Below are 19,768 nucleotides of genomic sequence, written 5' to 3' on the forward strand. Positions count from 1 at the left end.
CCACATCCGGGCCACCCATGGGCCGAGGACGGGCAGTGTGTCTTACTGCATAAGGACCCAAACCGAGACCCTGGGGGCAGGAAAAGCAAAGGGACAAGTAAGAAAAACGAGTGAGGATTGGAATTTTTATCCCCTAAGCCTCAAATTGGATCAAAACATACTCAGAGAACAAGGCATTTAGTGGTAGAGAAAAGGTCAAGCCTTCTCAAGGAAAAACACAAAATAAAAACAAATTTAGAGACCTACTCTATAACAACGCTGGCGAACAGCATCCATCTTATGAAACGCCAATTAAAAAAAAACAAAGACAACACAACACGTTCTCTGAAGCCGGATATCGAGCCCGAAGAGGACACAGCATCCCTGAGTCCAAACAGCCCCTCCGTCACTGGGCTCAGGGCGGGGGGTCAGCTCCCGCGACCTCTCGCTCCTGCCCGCCGGCTCGGGGTTTATGGCACGGGGGCCGCTGGTGCGGAGAATTGCAATTTTCCAGGCCTTTGCTAAGCGGCAGAGATTAACGAGCCGGGTCAGGCAGTAGCAGCGGCTGGCCGGGGGGCTCCCTGCATCTGGAGTGTTCTCACGTCCAATGCAAACAGCGCCCACTTCTGCACACTTTCCATGTACCGGCTTCACACCTTCCTCGCGACTGACAGCGTTTTCTGAGACAGTGAACTTCGATTTGTCCTAAAAGAGAGGCACTCTGACCCCCTGTGTCTCCCCCGCTGACACCAGGCTGTGCTGTCGGCAGATTGATCGGTCGGCTCGAGGCCGTAGTTTACTCCAGGCCCCGCTGGGCCCTGTGCTTCCCGTTACCCCATTTCTCGCGTCCTGACCTAGATGCACCTCGCTTTTATGAAACGACTCCCAGCTGTGGCATTTAGATCATCAAATGAGCGTGAATCTTTGGGAATCCACGGAGGACAAACGAGCACTGATGAGATCAGATTTTTCCCCAAATTCGTTGAGAGGAGAAGGCAATGGCTATAGCAATGCTTTTCCATCCTTGGCATCAGATTTCCAACTTATGGTCCAATGTGGCGGCTTGAGCACCAGCCCATAATTTTTCTATTGAAAAGGTGAAACTGGGTCCCAGTTGGATGAGTCTGCTGGGGCCGCCATAACAAAGTCTTCCCAATGGGGCGGCTTAAACGACAGAAATTCATTTCCTCACAGGTCTGGAGGCCGCAAGTCCAAGATCACGGCGTCGCTTCTTGGCCTGCAGACAGGCGGCTCCTTCTCCCGCCTTCACGTGGTCGTCCCTCTGGACGTGTCTGTGTCGTGACCTCCTCACAATGACACGCTAGATGAGAGCCCACCCTAACGGCCTCATTGGAACTTAATTACCTCTTTAAAGTCCCCAGCTCCAAATACGGTCACATTCGGACATACTGGGGCGTGAGGGAAGGCTTCAGCACGTGAATTTGAGGGGCGGGAACAATTCGGTCTATAACACTAGTCAAAATGCCTACGTTTTCAAGGGGGAAAAAAAAATAAGACAGGCCGATTAGGTCTGATGAGAAACAGCTGCATGCGGAAAGGCTCAAGTTCAAGTCCCAACTGCCGTGGCATGGTCAGTCGCCTTCCTGAGGTTCAGATCGTCCCCCGTGTTTCCAGTGGGGCTGATAAGGAATCCAGGTTCGTTTCTTCCCCAGGGCTTTGCAGAGACAAGGACCGAATGCCCGCTGGCCTGCTTCGTACTGTGCAGAGGCCAACGACAGGCGGGCTGTTTCCTGGGACGGCGGCGTGCAGACTGGGCGCCCGGCTCTCCTCCTCCCAGCTTCTCCCCCACCACGGAGGCCGAGAGCTGGCAGAAATCCTCGTCCAGATGCCTTGGGAGGAGACTCCAGCCACCCAGGCTTAGGGACAGCCAGGCCGGTCCACAGTGGCAGGCTCTGGGAAGGTGAAGTGAGCGCCGGGGGTTGGGGACCCAGCACGGGAAGACCCCGCTCTGGCGAGCACGGAGGCAGACACACGGGGATTCTCCGGAACAGCCACGGGGATGTCCGCTGTCCCGTGCCCAGCACCGCGTGCCAGGCGGTGGCTGCAGCAGTGGGCTTCTGCTGGAATGACCCAAGGCCCAGCGCAGTGTGCTTTGTTCCCAGCTGTGGACGGTCCAGGCTGGGTTCTCTGCCTCCCAGAAATCCCGCGAGGTGCTGGCAGCCTATAACGACCTTTTCCACTAAACCTAGCAAGAGCGGATTCCGCCGTCTGCACCACCACCTCCCACAGGCATGCCAGGTCCCCGTGGGGGCCGAGGGAGGAGACAGGTCCTGTGTAAGGACACGGACCACTACGGGTCTTTGGGATCAGATCGCAGGCTGTCCTTACTGAACGGCTCAAAGACAAGTAGGAAAATAAAGCCCTTCGGGTGACGATGGCGGACCAAAAGTTTCCTTCCCATTCTGAGCACACGGAGACATGGAAATCCCTTCCCAGGCATCAGCAGCTAACGGCCGTAACGAACCACTCAAAAAAAATAAATAAATAAAACCACCATTTGCCCCTCACAAAACTGACCAAAAAACACGACTTCCAGCTGTTTTGGGGATGGAGAAGAAAAGACTCATCTAACACTCGAGACCAAGCCCTCCAGGTAAGCCTGGCAGGTATGTAAGAGCTCAAGAAAGTCCATGGGCAGAAATTTGTTGTGGCCGGGTCTGCTCCTTGCCTCCATTCACCCCTTTTTCTTAGTTACAGACCCCTCATTTGGGGCTGGGAACAAAGCTTCCTGTCCTCTCACTGTTCAGTTGGGCCACACATCTAGGGTCTAGTCAATACGATGTGGGAAGAAAGAAAGAAATCTTCTTAAAAGAACGCTGACAAACACCCTTTGCCCGTTTTTCTTATTCCCATCCGCTTCCTGCTGGCTGGAATTCAGATGCAGTGGCTGGTGCTCAGGCCGCCATGTTGGGCCATTAAGTGGGAAGTCTTACATCGAGAATGGAAAAATGTTAATATAGATGTTTTGTGCTCCTTGAAGCTTCCCTGGCTTCCCTTAGCTACCTACCTCCAGAGTCCTTGCATATGAGAGTAAAACAAACTTTCTTGTTTAAGCTGCTGTTATTCTAGGATTTCACCTTTTTGCGAAGGAACTTTATCTACTTATACATGTCATAATAAATGCATAATCCATTTGAAAACAGTTTCTTTCAAGCTGGTAACAGAAATTTAATTCTATAGCACCGTGCATAGTATGACTTTATTTTCCTCTCATACCTATGCAAAAAAAAAAAAAAAATTAAATAACTGGAGCCACTATAACGTGGGGCAGAGCTGCCTCCCAGGGGACCTGCCTCGCACATCTTACTCCTTGGACCTTCAGGAGGTTAGAACAGGGCAAACTAAGCTATGGGTCACCTCGTGTCCCATAGGACTGTTTGCAAAGGTAACAAGAAAGCAGATACTCTGACTGCCAGACTGAGGACTGCCGGACTGAAAATTAGAAACCTTCTTCAGAATTAGCATCCCTATGTTACATTATCGGCACCAAAGGCAACGCCTCCCTTCTGCGGGCGTGACTGCCTCCTGCCCTTCCTCACAAACACCCGTCACCTTTGCCTCCACATCAGAACACCATCTGGGCGTCTGCCTGAATTACTGTGTCCCAAATAGCTACTCTTATTGATCTCAAATAAATGCTTGTTACCTCTCGCTCAGAAAGACCTTTTTTCTTTCAAGCTCACACCTCTATCCTTTTTCTTCTGATACCCACATCTGTCCGATTTCTGATATGGATGGCTATTTCTGTATAGCACTTCACACTTAAAAGTCTCGTTGTTTGTTTGTTTTTTTTTACAGAATCATTTCCTGCAAATTCGGCAACCTTTGCCGACCCCTTCTCTCCGGCATCTCTGCCTGGCGTGACCCTTTCTCTCCTCGTGAGGCATCAGCTTCTCCCTTCATACCCTGCCCTCCAGCTTTTGAAAGTCTGAAACATTTTTCCAAGTCCTTGAAAATAAAGGAAGCGGATATGAGGGCGGAGCAGCTCCTGGGACAGCGAGTCCCTGATCACAGTCAAGCCCACTCCCTCTGCTCTGCTCCAAGTCCCCCTTCTGCTTCCTGTTGAAGCTCTGGAATTATTCGAGTTTTCTTGGGTTTCCACCCCCTCCCCCGGTTTTACCATTTCGGAGGTTATATAGCCCCTTCTCAGATTCACTTTTGCTCCTAGCTTCTAAACTTCAAAACGCCAGTTTTAAAGGATTAAACTCTGAAAATCTTACCACCACAGAAAATGTTATGAAGCTCCCCTGTTTTAAACAGAGAGAAAAGTCAAATGAAATCGTAATTACAGGACATCTTCAAGTCTCCTCAAAGGAGCATCGGCTCACCTAATTGATATAAAAATCTGATTTGAGTCCGTTGAGTTTCTAACTCACCTTGCCCCATCATGCTAGGGACTTGGACTTTCGAGGGGAAGGGCGGGTAGGAGAAATGGAAGGTATTCCAGGACTCGGCGAAGAAGGAGGAGACAGGCCAGTAAGGCTAAAGGCCATGCCGCCCTGCTGTCCTGCGGGATGATTATTCCCACCTCGGGAATGATGAGGGATGCCAGCGGCGTGGATTGAAAAATCATCGCGTGCTTGCCAGAAAGGAAGAGGGAGCACAGCTGTTTTCAGGCTTGGGGACCGTGGGCCTCTCCGCCTCCTCTCTGCTCTCCGCTCGCTGCCTGAGAAAGACGCCTCTCCCCAGCGATGCACCAGCGTCTGGCTTCAGCCCGGGCGGGTGGTTCCGCCTCCCCCCCCCGCCCCACACCCCCCCCAACCCCCGCCCCGGCAGCCAGTCCCAGGGCCCGCGCTATCTCACCCCCCACATTTCCATCTGCCTTCCGCCCCGTGCCTCTAATCCAGGCAGCCAGGTGCTTCCCTTTGCGGATTTTCACGGATTACAAGCTTTCTTAAGATGCACAAGACTAGGCCGGATGCGTCCGCTGTGTATAGAATTTGACTTTAGGTACCAAGTTCTGCGTGCGCCTTGAAAGGGGGTCTGAGAAACAAAGCCAGAGCCGGGTCTGAGCCTTGGTCTTGCAAGTCTCTTTCTGGATGTTTCGGGCAAGGGCATGTCACTTCTATTTGTTTTTGTGTTTATTTAGTGACACTGTGTTAAGAGCTCGTGGCCAAGTACTTACTCAGTTGCTGGAAATAGCTTTTGAGAGGGACACATTTTCAGCTTTGGGCTTTGTTATTCTACTTACCAGGAGGATGGGTTCACATATTTGTGAAAAGAGAATAAAATCAAATGCCCATGAAAAAATGAAGTTCCATGGTTTCCGGGTGAAGCAGCCGAACCGCACAGAGTACCCCAGACTTGGCAGAACGAGCTGACAGTGGAGTTTGGGTTTTCGTTTTTGCATTATTTAATAATAATGTTCCGACAACGGACTCCAAGAAGAAATGGACTGAGAAGAGCTTTTTGGGGTAACAGAGAAATTGTGAGGCTCCAGGAGAATTCAGGTGTGGGTTGTACTTGGTCCCATGACCCATCTCCACTGTTTATCCAGGGCCTTTTATGTGACACTCTGAGGAGAGAGCAAGGCTCCCGCCCTTCGCACAGGCCATCGAAGCCCCTCCCCCATCCAGAAGTTCTTTCAGAGCAAAAATAAAGCAGAGTATTTTTAGTTCAAGAATCCCCAAAACGGAGATATTTCCAGTGTCAGGGAAAATGACCCAAAATTATTCAGCTTTGAAGTCATTTTTTTTGTTGTTGTTGTTGTTGTTTTTAAATCATAATTTTTCAAAGGACGAGCACTGAGATATCATTCCTCAAAGCATTCTATCAACAGAGGTAATAGAAGCATTTCTGCCTGGATCACAATGTTAAGCAGTAATAAAACATCCATTTTTGGTTGCAGTAGCTCAAGGGAGCGTTAATAGAGGCTGATGTCAAGAAACTGACGGGAAAACCAATTTAGAGAGAACATTAGGAAAAAAATGTCAAACACCAGGCTATCAGAGAACGGAGGCATTCCCCAGGGCGGCAGCACCTGACCTTTCGCTGAAGTCGTGTCGGCGGAACTGAAAACATGTAGGCCAGGGCCGTCAAACTTTGCCAGCTCTGAATGACCAGAGGCGACTCCACATGCCACTTCCGGCCCAGACCCGCAATTGGCAAGGTTTTACGGTTTCATTGAACTTTGAGATGTGCGAGCAGAATAAGACTTAACATTGTATCTGCAGGTAGCTCGCAATGCCTTCTGGAACCCAATGCGAGCCTTCCACGGACCAATCTGGCTCATAATTTCAAAATCAAAGTTCAACTCCTCCGTGCCTTGCCGTAATTTACGGTGTCAATGGGCTGGCTTCATGGAACATGCAAGTGAGACGTTTCGAGAAGTAGCTGTAACTCAATATTGAGTTGTCGCGGGGCTGGAGGGGGAGCATGCTGGCGAGCTCACACGCAGCCTCCAGTAAGTAACGTGTGGCCGCGGGTGGCGTGGCCCAGGCCCGCCAGCGGAACGATTATCAGGGTGCAGAAGAAAACGGAAACACCTTTACTACAGCCGTTCAATCTCGGGGGTGACCGGGGGGGGGGGCTGGGGCGCTGGCGGAGCCTCTTTACGGCCGCGTGTGTGTCCATTTGGGCCCCGGGAGGCCACCCACCTCTTTTGTGTTCGTGCAGTGAGTGGACCGATGTCCACGCCCGTTGCCACCTAGATGCCAGTCACTGGCTGGGCAGCCTCTTTGCAAAGCTGAACGTGTATCTCACACGTCCAGAAATGACCCCTGTGCCAGGTCAGGCAGTCACTCCTAGAAGGCGCTCTGTCCAGCTAAAAGACTGAATTTCCCCATTTTCACCCATTCCATTATAATATTTGTTATCACAGGTTCACAGCCGGGCGACAATCCCATTCGGATGCCAGCCACTACGCCTCCTTTCCCCTCCGCTGCCCCCGCCGAGCGGCGGCTTGCTCCTTGGGGCTCACAGGCCGTATTCCCTCAGGGTGTGCATAAAATCCAATTAGAAGAAGCCAGGCATCCTACAGTGTCCTGGGACAGAGAGGGCCACAGACTCACGGCGTGCCGAAGTCAGACAAACATCGGCCCCAAAAGAGCATGTGGGAACCCTAAAAGATGAAACGATTCACCCCGGGTAACCACCAGCGAATGGCCAAACCGGAGGACTGGACGGTAGGGACGAGAAGCCCCGGGGCCTCGCCCTCCTCCGACCCTTCCCGGCAAACTGAGCCTCAGCTGTGAGGTCTCGCCCGACCAGCCAAGCAGGCTCAGAGACCCCGCCATCCGGAGAATGGCCAGAAAGTGAGGATCCTAAGAGCCATCTGCTAAGATGTCGAAGCGTGTGGCTGGACAGGCGGTGGCGTGGTAACAGCTACTCCATGGGTAAACCTAGAGAAAATCTGACGCTAAACCTCTCTCTATTGTCTTCTGACATTCCTAGGAAATGATTACTGAGTGTGACCGACTGGAGGAACATTTGAAGCGCCGTAATCTAACCGCAGACATCTTCCCGGGCTGTTTCTGATGACCCGGCCCGTTCCCGAGGCGCACTGTAAAAGTGGGGTATTTTTACGGGCTGTTGGGAAATTGAATTTCGGTGACTGCACATCAATTCAGACAGCCGAAAGGTTTATGTTTGCACTGAAACTCTGAAACCCTAAAATCCACGATCAGAGGCAAGAAGACTCACTGTCTCGTGCGATTAGCACAATTCGTGAGTCCGTGGGAAAGGCCAGTCCTGTCTCCCTAGGTCTGGGAGCCCATTGTGGACACGGGAGGCCGAGCGGGACTTAACGGTGCTCACGCCAGCCTCCGGCCTTGCAAGCAGGTCCCTGACGTCCGGGGAGACGGTGCTTCCTAATGAAGGCCGGAGCGCCGTTCGATGTTCAATTATCCTCAGGGTCTGGGGGAGTGGAATGGCCGAGCGAGAAGGATGTGCTTTAGAAATGTCGAAGAAGCCGCCTGCCAAGCACAAAAATAGCAGCCGGCTTCCGTTTCACATGATCGTCGATTGCGGGAAGGGGCGATCCCACACACACTGCCGGGGGCCGTGTCCCCGTCCCCCCGTCCCCGCGCCCTGCCCCCACCCGCATCCGGGCGATCAGTGTATACTTCAGCTGATCGATGGTTGACTCAATTCTAGATCCCAACAGAAAAAAAGAGTAGCAGCAGCTGGCGCGGGACGACTGTGACTGGTCCCCAGAAAACTCCCGGGGGGTTAAGAGCACGTCCTATTTAGTTAGTTTTGGGGAGGAGGAGAATAACCTTCAAGGAAAATATGATTTCAAATGTCTTATTTATTTAGATCTCATGATAGGCACGTCGTTAGCCTTCTCTCTCATGAGAAGTCGCTATTTCTGTAAGATAATCATAATAAATACTCCTTTATATTAATGCTGGAAAAAGCAGCATTTATAAATAATCACATTCTAAATTCGATGACCCCCATGCCTGGCTATCCTTCCTCCTCCTGGGAATTTCAAAGTGTGCTTTATATTAAAGGGGCTCAAATCCTCATTTCTTTACGGGACGTCCTCACTGGGGACGAGTCCCCTGGCTGTGTGGAGACCGAGGGAGATGAAGATGTGGGTTCTGCTTTACACTTAATTAGGAAAAAAAAAAAGAGAGCGAGACAGAGAGAGAGAGATGGTCATTTCCCGTAGTTTTTAAGCAGCCGATCTTGCAGTCACAAGTTTGACGTTTTACTTAAGGCTCTAAAACTCGGGAATCCAGGAAGGCCCTACGCGACGGCCACTCTGCTCCCAGACGTCTCTCCGGGAGAGTGAAGGCGAATCACGCCATCTCCTCTTTGCACCGTGGACTGGGAATGGTGCAGAGTGGACTCCCTCCCAGATCCACTCCAAAGCCCCAGGCCCGGCAGACGCTCGCCCAGGCCCACCGGGCGCCGGGAGCCACCGGCGGGCCCCCTGCTCTCCACTGCCCGGTCACCGGGACAGCTGGATGGGTAGCTGCCAGCCCCAACTCACCCAACCACATCCTACTCGTTTCATTCTTAAACCCCAAGAAGCAGGTCGCTGCTGGCCCCTCCCTCCTGCTCCGATAAACCTGACTTTAGGGGGGGGCCATGCCTGCTCTGCCCTCACCCCACCCATTTCCCATCGGCCTGGGCTCCGTCAGGGTTTCCCGTCAAGCACCCCCCACTCCCCGCTTTGGCCACCTCCCTCTTCTTCCTGCATGACACCTGAGGCGGGCCGGGGGGCTCAGGCTGACTGCCTCCAGCACGCAGTAACATCACAGGGACGGCTTAATTGCTCCAAGAACGTCAGATCTGTCACCCTTCCAGAACAGACCTAACAGTTTTCTTCCTTGAAAAATATTAAGCCAAGCGATGGCACCACACAGTTCAAATAAAAGGATGGCGACGTTGGGCCAATTTTCTCTCCCTTTTTTTGTTTTTTTTTTTGTTTTTTCCTCCGGAAACCAATCTAGAACGTGCGTACAAACGTCATCTCTGCTTGGTCTTTGTGGAGCCGCATCCACTTACGGTACGGTGGGCTATGTTTTTTGATTAGGGGAGGCGGAGAGGGTCCCGGGGTGACCGGGGAGAGAGGGCCTGGGGAGAGAGGTGTGCCGATGAGACCCCAGGCAGCTTTCCAGCTCCTCCCCTCCCGATCCACTGCCCGCCCTCTTCCGGCTCTTCCTAGCCACCGCGCGTGGCTTCGGTCGGCCCATCCCGTGGGTGGCTAGAGGTCATCGGGAGACAGAGAAGGAGGGATCTGGGTACGGATTTTCTTGCCTCCTTCTCGGTTAGGGCTGCCAGATAAAATTGAGACTGTTCAGTTAAATTCGAACTTCAGATAAACAACAAAAATAATGTTTAGTAGTACACTCCAAATATTTCATGGGACATAGTTATACTGTAAAAACAAAAATTTTTTTTTTTTGGCTTATCTGACATGGAAATTTAACTGGGTCTCCTGTATTTTTATTTGCTAAATCTGGCACAGCGGTGCGGCCAGTATGCTAGACGAGGTCTCTGCACCTGGCCAGAAAACCCGCTGTGACATTTGGAAACAGCACACAGCATAGGGGATGTGCCGATAATCTCATAATAACCCTGCGAGATGGGGACTAGGCTCGTTAGGGCGATAGCATTATGAAGTATATAAATGTTGAACCACTATGTTGTACACTTGAAACTAATATAATATTGCACGCCAATTATGGTTTACTAAAATAGAAACAAGAGGATTGAGAGCCAGTCTCTTCGAAATAGCACTCCTCCTGGATTAAATGGCCCAAATTGAGCCAAATCTTCCACAATTAATTAGCATCGATTGGAAACTCCGACGCATTTCCGACTAAGGGTGCCGGAAGAAGCCAGTCAGCAGTATGGACGGGAATTCACATGAGCTCGCAACAGACCTGGTGCTCTCGCCGCCTGTTCTAGGGCCGGTGGCAGAGAGGATTGTCGAGAGACACAGGGGAACCTCTGCCGTGGGGTCTGAAGCCCCACGGAGACGGGCACAGGGCCTCCTGTTCCCAGCACAGGTAGGACAGCAGGTGCAGCCCGTGCGAGGAGTCCAGTGTCTGACGGCGACTCGGCCCTCCTTATCAACCAGCACCCTTCTCCCCCAAGAAGGCACACCGGCGTTTCTGCAGGCCTTCGTGACCACGGGCGAACCCCACTAGTAACCACAGATGAACCCCACTAATAAGAAGTCTGCGGGTTTAAACCATCTTATCGCGTAGCCCAGGCTGAAATTCAAGTTGATTCTCTCTTCTGGAAAGCTGCTCACTGTGCAAATCAATTCTATAAATAAATTTATAAGTGCTTCACCTACTTAAAAGAGAAGGATGTTTCCAAGCACTTGAAAAATATTATTTCCATACGAATAATTGATAAGCAGAATATGAAGAATTCCCTATGTCCTGACAGAGGCAGGGTTCCAAAGCGGAGAGGATCGTTATTTTCCTGGTACAACCTACTTCACAGTCTTAAAAAGATCTTAAATGACAATTTTTTAGCATAATTTATAACTTCAGTTTTTCACTAAAGCATATGGGCCTTCTCCATATGATATGGAACAAAATTCTATCTTCAGCTCGTCTAAAGTTATCCAACGTTTAATCTCAAAAGGAAAGAAGGAAGCAAGGAAAGAGGATCGAGAAGGGAAAGTATGGATAAGCCAATAAATTAACATATTGCCTCAAAGTTTTAAAAGTTAACATGGCTGTCCGTGTAATTAGCTTGACATCACATGCACTTGCCGGAGGCTAGGTAACTAAATTGATGAGATAATGGTGCTGTTGAAACTATGGTTTTGAGCTTGGCCGAGAAGCGAGCTTGTTAACCTCCTTCTGTCCCACGGGCTCCGTCCCCCGTTTACCACCAAGACCCCCGGTCAGGAGGGAGCCCCGGAGAGAGCGTGAGCGGAGACGACCCGGTGCGTTTAGACCGGGGGCCGGACGACCACAGCTTTCTCCCTCTCGCCGAGGTGAGCTCGGGCGAATCACCTGACTTCCTGGGGAACTTTGCCACCCTCCCGGTCTGCCATGGAATCCAACAGAAGGTTGTGCATAAGAGCACTTTAAAATATACACCAGAGACAGACGTAGAGATACAAGGAGCAGCAGGTGCAGCTCCCCGCTCTGAGTGACAATGTTCCGAGCACAATGAGAGGCTTAGAAGCGCCAGTATTTATCCAAGGTGTTACTCGCACATTGAAGTTATTATAATGCTCAACCTAAAGGTAAAAAAAAAAAAAAAAAATCACTCATAACTGAGATGGAGGGTAATAAATTCCTCGTCAGCACTAATTCCTGAAATAAGCCCCACGCAGGGGCAAGTCAGCTCGTGAGATGACGTCACCCGGAGCGGGTTTGCGCGGAGCCCCGGGCGGTTTCGAGGTCTGGCCTGATACGCTGCCGGTTTCCTTCTTCCCTCATCCGGATCGATACCAGCAGCACCCTTGTGCGTCTACATCTTCCTCTGGAACACAGAGTCTTTGGAATGTTCGCAGCCAACAGCACAAAGGGCCTAAACCCGCCGGCAGCATTTTGAAAGTCGTGTTAGTATTTTATCCACTGTTGTTTTGAATTAGTTTCCGGTTGCTTCAAATATGGAAAAAGGAGAGAAAAGGCCAAGAGACCGCAATGGAGACCGGAGTCGTTTGATTTTTGACCTCGAAACGTCCCGTGTCTATGGTATTCACGGCGGGACTCGCCACGTCAGCACGGGGAACCCCGGGTTCCGTGCGGCTCACGGATTTATTGCACTAGGGATTTAGAGCTTTCTGGCCTGGGGGTGGTGGCCCACCTTAGAGTCACTGTAGGGGGGCGCTTTGTGCACAGCCAGGCGCAGTCCGTGAACATTTTAAATAGCACATTTCTGATACACAGAGCAACACTTCTGAACACACTCAAGGTTCTAAGGTATCCCTTTTCCCCTTTTTGAAGATGCTTAGCCCAGGAAGGCAGGTCCCCTCCCCCCCGTAAACTCCCCCTAGATTTCAGCAGAACCTGCACGTTAGGCGCCCTGAGGAGGAGAGCGTCACAGAGCCGGGACCCCGGAGGCCTGTGCGCACAGCCCGCAGGAAGGTCGCCACCCCACGGCGCTGGCCGCGGGCCCCTCTGTACGGTCCTCCGGCTCGACCCGCCCGTATGGGAAGCAGAACCGAGTCACGGCACCGGAGGTGGCACTTACATGGAAATCGCACCTCCCCCTCTTGCCTCCCACCCCAGCCCTGCCTCGCGAGAGCGGCCAGGTGGCGCCGCCCGCCGGTTCGGCCCTCCCTCCCAGGTGTGAGAGCCAGAGGCGCCTTGTCTCCTGGACCCTCGTCAGTTCCTGCTGGCTCCAGGCTGCGCTTCCACCGCCCACATCAGACCGCGCCCCACACGCGTCCCCAAACCCAGGCACGGCGACAGCTCAAAGGTCTCCTGGGCAAACCCGAGAATGAAGTCTTACCATTTGCGACCACATGGATGGACCTAGAGGGTATTGTGCTCGGTGAAATAAGCCAGATAGAGAAAGACAAATACCATATGCTCTCACTTCTATGTGGAATCTAAGATAAAAGAACAAAAAACAAACAAACAAACAAAAACAGAAAAAAACTCAAGATGCAAAGAACAAACTGATGGTTGCCAGCTGGGAGGGGAGTGGAGGGGTTGGGTTAAAAAAATGAAGGGATGAAGAGGTACAAACTGGTGGTTACGAAATAGTCACGGGGACATAATGTACCACCCAGGGAGCATAGTCGATAATACTGTCACAACTACGTGCGGCGCCAGGTGGGTACCAGACTGATGGGGGCATCACTGTGCCGTACACCTGAAACTAATATAAAATAATATCGACTGTCAACCGTAATTGAAAAATATATATATAAAATAAAATAAATCTGCCCAAGACTTCATAGGTATAGAACGATCATTATGCACCAAGAATATCAAAAAGAACATTTTCAATAAATATTGGGTGATCTGGAGCCGAAAAGAGTGAAGGGGGCAAAGTGCTTCGGGAATTAATATGCATTTTTATTTCTTATTTGAAAAATCATGCTCACGTTAGTACTCTGCCTAGCTGTCTGTGAGTGAAGGTTGTTCTCAGTCAATCTCTCCACCTACTTGACAGAGAAAAACAAAATCACAATGCCCGTGTGTGTCTCTGGGACCAAAAGTGGGATAAACGTAAACTTCTATGGTTTTTGGTCTTTTTCAAAACCAGGAGAGGCGAATACTCGGTATGACGTTTGACCTTGTTCATTGGTAGCAATCATGTAATCATACCAAAGCAAACTCAATCTGGGTGCTCCCAGCATCTCCCCCTGGTAGCCGTTTCTCAAGCCACGATCTGTTCCCCAGAACACGGGCACCCCTACTCAAGCGTGGTGCCTGAGCGTCTGCTCAGCTACTCACACCTCAGAGAAACAGTGAGCCCCCAAGGAGGCTCAGGACAACACCCGCCTTCCGGGTAATCACCTCTGGCCTGGACCGGAGGGGACTCTTTTACCAAAATCAGGTGCATCTGTGCCTTTCATCTCCAAAGACAGAGTCTTTTGGAAACAAATGTATCCCGGCGCACTAAGTCAGGAGAAATCCTTTCCCATTTTAGAAATCCAATTTAGCTTGGGTAAGCCTCCGAGCGCTGAAAGGAAGCTCGGTCGGAGGTTCATTATTCATGAATCTTTCCTCGGGGTTGGAAGTCTCCCAGCAGGCACCCTCCTTTCAGTATTCTCTGACTTTTGTACGTCGATAAAAAATTTTAACTCTTGGAGCCTCTCTGGATGATGAGCGTCGAGATACAGATCAAAACACCCAGCAAAACTATTGTCTTTCTTGCGAAAGAATCTTTTGATTGTCTCCAAATTGGTAATGGATGGCGAATCATCTAGATTCAGATGGTTGTGTCTGTATCTACAAACATGTTCGAATTTAACGCAGATGAGTCGTAACTGAAGCTACGAACTACTGTTTCACCCACGCAGGGCATTATATCGAAAAACAAATGAAGTTCTTGGCTTGAACTAATCAGATAATGAAGGTACTTTGTTCACATGGGAATGAAAATCTCTGAACCACCAAGATCTTAATGACTTTAATTTTCATTTAAAAAAAAAATACTAATAACCCTAATATTTCTGAAAAACCTATCTCCATACTGCGGATGAAATGAGGACTACCTAGATCTGCTGGGCTGTGTGTTCAGAGCTTGCTGTCTTGGACAGTGAAGAGCATTCTAGATATGCAGTGGATAAAGGTCGTTTTGTAGGGCCTTTCTGGATATGGAGTGGATAAATGTCATATTTCACATCAATAAATACCATGGTGGGAACAACAAAAACAAATCTTGGAATTTCAAGAATCTAGATTCCCAGCAAATGGCCCTCTTGAGATAATACTTAATGCAACCAAATTCCAGCGGAGCCCTAGAATTTAGACCCCCTGGGGCTTTAATGGATCTGATTTGTGTCTTCCGTGATCCAAATTACAGTTTCAAGGCCCTCAGAATTCACTCCCATCGTCTTCATGCTCTAAGTGGCAAATGGAGACCTAACCTAAATTTATAATATTTGAAATAAGAACACTTTGACTTGTAGATGACTGATAAAATTTGGGCCTAATTGACTACTATCCATATCTCATAACATTTTGATGTTCGCTGCTCCATATTTCTATTCTTGTGGGTCCCAGGCTCCCTCAACGCATGTAGGCAGCTCCATCCGCATTAGTAGGAAATATACATTAAGATAAAAGCTCTCCCTAGATACCTGTGATGACAAAGTCAAATAATTTGAATGTCAATGGAATGTATTATTAGCTTAAAACAAAAATTCTGAGATGATCTTCTCGTATTATGAATTTAAGAATAAAAAATTAAGCATCTTAGTTTTCTAGGAAAATGTCATTTAGACCACTCCCAGAAGTCTTTAGCCCAGTCTCTGTTGGTTGTCACTGGCTTTTGTTCATATTTTAGAGGCAAAAGCACAAACTTAATGTTATAATAAAATATCATGTACATATATGATACATGAGCAGTTTTGTCTGAAATTAAAGTACGTGTTGATAATAATTTGAATTTATACAGCATCATTGTTCTATAACTTTCAAATAAACTCTAATTCTAAATATCCCTTTTTCTACTCAAAAGTGAATACCTTATAATATCTAGAATTATATTTTTAAAAAGCTTTATCCATAGCATCTTGAATTTTTTCTTTCAATTAATTTTTAGCCCTCCAGAAGAGACACACTCAGTTGTCATTAGATTGGATTGACTTTAGCTGAAAGAAATCCCATGCCTTGGGATGGCAGAAAATGGTGGTGTCTTCCGTGACCTCTGACGGTTCCCTTTGGTGTAGAGCTCTGAGCGCGTAGACACTCTACAAAGACCAGGGGAAAGCCAGGTAGCAGAGGCGTCAAACACAAGGGACCCCAGCTGTCCTGGCCACTACCACATGCGATCTTCGGACTCCGAGCTCTGGACACGTGACGTGGGAGTTACTTACACTAGAGCAGCATTCTCAAAGTGTGGGCGAGGAGCCCACAATCGAAATTCATTTTCGGAGTATGAAGTCTTTTTTTTTTTTTTTTTTGCCTTTTTTTAAATCTCATTCTCTCGCTCGTTCACAGTGGAATTTTCCAGAAGCTACACGACCTGTGACATTCCAATAGACTAAAAGCGGAGGCGGCTGTCTTCTATTACTCCAGAAATGAAAGAGATTGGCAAAAATGTAAAACATTGCTACTCTTTCACTAAATGTTCTTTTTCCCCCTGTTTTGGAAAATGTAATTGCTTTTCATTTTTAAATGTTATTTATTTTAACATGTCATAGGGTGATAAACCTATTTTTAATGATTGCATAAGTAAAGCTTTCTCGAATGTCTCTTTTAATTTCTAATATGGGAACCATCGATAGATATAACCGACATAAATAAAAGTTTCTGGGAAATGTCACGAACTTTTAAGAACGGAAAGAAGTTGTGAGAGCAGAAGCTTGTAGATGCGTATAGGAGAGCGTCTCTGGGGAGTCTTCTCACTATAAGACCCCACGAGACCCCGCAATTCTGAGGTCGTGAGGTTCAGTGAGGCGCACACCATTGGCGAGATGGATGTGGATCTAAGGACCAGGGACATCGGGACACAGCTGTTGGGCAGTTCCCCCTTCCCCAGCTCACACAGAGGCGACAAGGAGAACCCCGGGCATCATGAAAGGCTTGCCAAAACTCATTGCTCTCTCCGCCCTCCCCGCCACTGCTGGTCAGGACATTCTTGGGCATCAAAGCCTCTACTTACCAATGTAATGACCTCTCACCCCAGAGGTCACCATACTGACCCTACCTAATAGGAAGGCCTGAAACAGATGAGTGAGTCAGCAGGGCGCAGATGAGTGCTATACAAAGGAACATTCTAGTACTTGAGTCTCCCTCAGGTCCCGGCTCAGACTCAGGACGGAGCATCCAAAGTGGACGGAGCCTTGAGGCTCCCTAGAAGTTATTACGGCTGGTACGTGAGATCGGCATCACCCCCAACGGGATGAGCGGGCTCCCACAGAAATCCCACACGGCCGGAAGTGGGACTAGTTCTCCGCAAAAGGTGACCTTTTTATAATTAATATAAAGAGCACCCGGAATCTGACGTCACCAGAACCGCGTCTCTGGCCCTCGGTGCTTACCAGGGAGTTTTCACTATTACAGCCATCCCCATCACAACCACAAAAACTGGGGAGCTGGGCTCACACCCCGCGCTGTCTCCTTCAATGTTCACCCTCTTCCTATCCGTGCTCACGCCCCAGCTCCTCCGCTCCAAGCTCAATTTCCCCATCCATAAAACATCGTCATTCCTACAATTTAAGGCCAACGTGGAGACCGGAGTCGCAGGTTGCAACTGCTCCGGTCTCTCCTGTATATTTTTATTTCCCGGTGAATGACAGCGGGGACACTTCCTGGTCCTGCACCTCCCCTGGGGCCAGCACTGTGCTCCGTGCACAGGGACGGCTGGAGCAGATTTTAAAACCTCCTTCATGGAGTTGAGTGCTTCACAGTTTTCAAAGCACTTATCTCATTTGATCTTATTTTTATCCTCACAACAACTCGGATGATTCTCACCAACCCTAATGAAGAAAGCAGAGAACTATATTTGCATTGTAATTATCATGTTGCCCAAAATGGGAGTCCTCCTTTGGGGAGGAAGCTGTTCTTATCACTACACTTAGCTAGCGCAGTTTTCTGTATAAAACCAGACCGCGGGGCTCACTGAGAATTGCCAAAATCCACTCTAAACCGAAGCGCAGACATATATAGTAAGGCGATTTCAATGAAAGGCGCGATCCACACCTGCCACGTGCCCAAGGCTGCAGGTGGGAAAAAAGCAAATAGTTGGACTATTCATTTCATCTTACCATTTTCGCCGGATGTCTTGTCTTTCCCATTGGTGGCCCCAGCACCTTGTCGCTAAAGGCATAAAAAAAAGAGAGAGAGAGAGAGAGAGAGAAACTGTTATCAGATATATTCACAATGGTTTTCGTCTCTTATTGTTTCTAATATCTCTTGCATTATATCAAGTTCTATGTTCCTTTAGCTGAGATGGTTAAATACGAGAAGCTCATGAGACCAGGAAAAGACCAACCCAAGAAAAGATCTCCTGAAGCTGTAAGAATGCCACCCTTGTGCACATCGAGGGCTACCAGACGGGATGCCGTTGTTGATGAAGCGCGACCTCATCGAAAATATGATGCAACGGCAAAGGGTTTGGGCCGAATGCGAGAAGATCGGAACCGCCAACGGGAGCCAAACGCTGCCACATTCTCCTTCCGATCATAAAGTCCAATGTCTTGTTTTTAAATAATTTTCAGTCAACTAAGAAAATTTTATGTTGATATTTGAGGCTTCTCTTATTGTTGAGTTTTTGTTTGTTTTTCCTGTCATCGCTTATCCCTCTCCTGCACATTTTCATTTTACTGAGTCGACCAGAAGTATGAATACCTTATGGTTCGATTTGAATCTTTAAGCAGGCGTTCTTGTGTGTGAGGTCTGGGGAGTTATGTGAATTGCATTACATGCGTGAAGGTATAACCGTGTTTCCCCAAAGCTTATCCAGCTACTGCCTTTAAATGACGTGATGTTCAGAGTTGTTCTGGCCAGTGGAGAGAGAAGTACTTTGTCAACCCGGTTTTCTGGCAATCACCAGAAAATATGCTTCAAGTTGAAAAGGATTAAAAAGGCTGCAAAGTCTCTTAACTTTCAGGTGAAGACAATGAAGCCAGGTAGCGAGCCTGATTCCTTCAAAGCCACGTAGCTACTTGGTGGCACAGTCAAGACTGGAGACCTGGCTTCTTGCCCCAAGGCCAGTGTCTTGCAGAAATTGTCGTCGTTCCCTAACTATCTGAATGGGACCCTGGAAAGAATAGCGGAACACCGAACAAGGAGCACATCCCTCTAGGTGACTTTCGCTCAGGGACAAAGCTACCCCCAGGACTTCCAACCTAAAGACAATATCAAAGACACAATAACCAGTTCCCAATGTCATCATGAGAAATTCCCAGATCCTTAGTCAACCCTTGACTGGGAAAATCTTGCTTTCGAGTTCTGATTAGTGTAAGCAGAGAAGGTGAATAATAAAGACTTCTGCTGACAGGAGTAACCATCCACGTGTACGCGCATTGCCTTGTGCAGGTGCTAACCTGAGAGAGGCTGGGTCAAGTCTCCCGTTTGTTATCAACCAACCCGCGCACACGCACGTGCGCACACCAAATCCCAGTTAACGCGAAGTGCCGATGCCCACTCGTGTGGCGGGTTGGGGGGCGTCGCTCTGTCCCATTCTGAGAGGGAAAGCCCACCTCTCTCTGGCAGGAAGTGGAAGGAAAGGTGATAAGTTGGAAAGTTTACATAAATATGGGTCTCTTCTTCATATGTAACTTGGAACATCGTATTTTTCAGAACGCTGCGTCTGCCCTATGTCCCCGTGGAGGGAGGAGGTGGTGAATCTTAGCCAAACATCAGCCGTTCTTCACCAGACTCCATGTAGGTCCTCATCGTATGGCCTCATTACCTAACACGCCGAAACTCCAATATCCACTACCTCGATTTAAAGCAAATTACACATTTTCTAAAGAGAATAGATCCACAAGTAAAAATGCGTCTTGCTTTCGCCCGTGCTTATTTTGACGTCTCTTTTCAAACACGGAGCTGGTGCGTCCACTGCACTTGGCGGAGCTCAGACCACCACTGTGGACGGTCGAGCTAGTGGCACATTTAGAGGCTGAAATGCTCTGGGGTGTAAACCCCTCGCCCTTCCCTGCAGAATGCATAGACGGCTTATCTTTTAAAAACCCATGAAATAAAAGGAAAGTGTT

At 49.0% G+C, this 19,768-nt stretch overlaps 1 protein-coding gene across 1 annotated transcript in view; it reads right to left on the bottom strand.

Annotated features, from left to right (window-relative positions):
* Nucleotides 1-19,768, bottom strand: part of PCP4 (Purkinje cell protein 4) — a 51,830-nt gene that overhangs the window by 8,201 nt on the left and 23,861 nt on the right. The window contains exon 2 of the mRNA XM_016121759.2: nucleotides 17,816-17,867. Within this exon, the coding sequence (XP_015977245.1) occupies nucleotides 17,816-17,867 (52 nt within the window). The remainder of the gene's footprint in view (nucleotides 1-17,815; nucleotides 17,868-19,768) is intronic.

This window comes from Rousettus aegyptiacus, unplaced genomic scaffold (assembly GCF_014176215.1).
Source record: "Rousettus aegyptiacus isolate mRouAeg1 unplaced genomic scaffold, mRouAeg1.p scaffold_m13_p_4, whole genome shotgun sequence".
NCBI classification, from domain to species: Eukaryota; Metazoa; Chordata; class Mammalia; order Chiroptera; family Pteropodidae; genus Rousettus; species Rousettus aegyptiacus.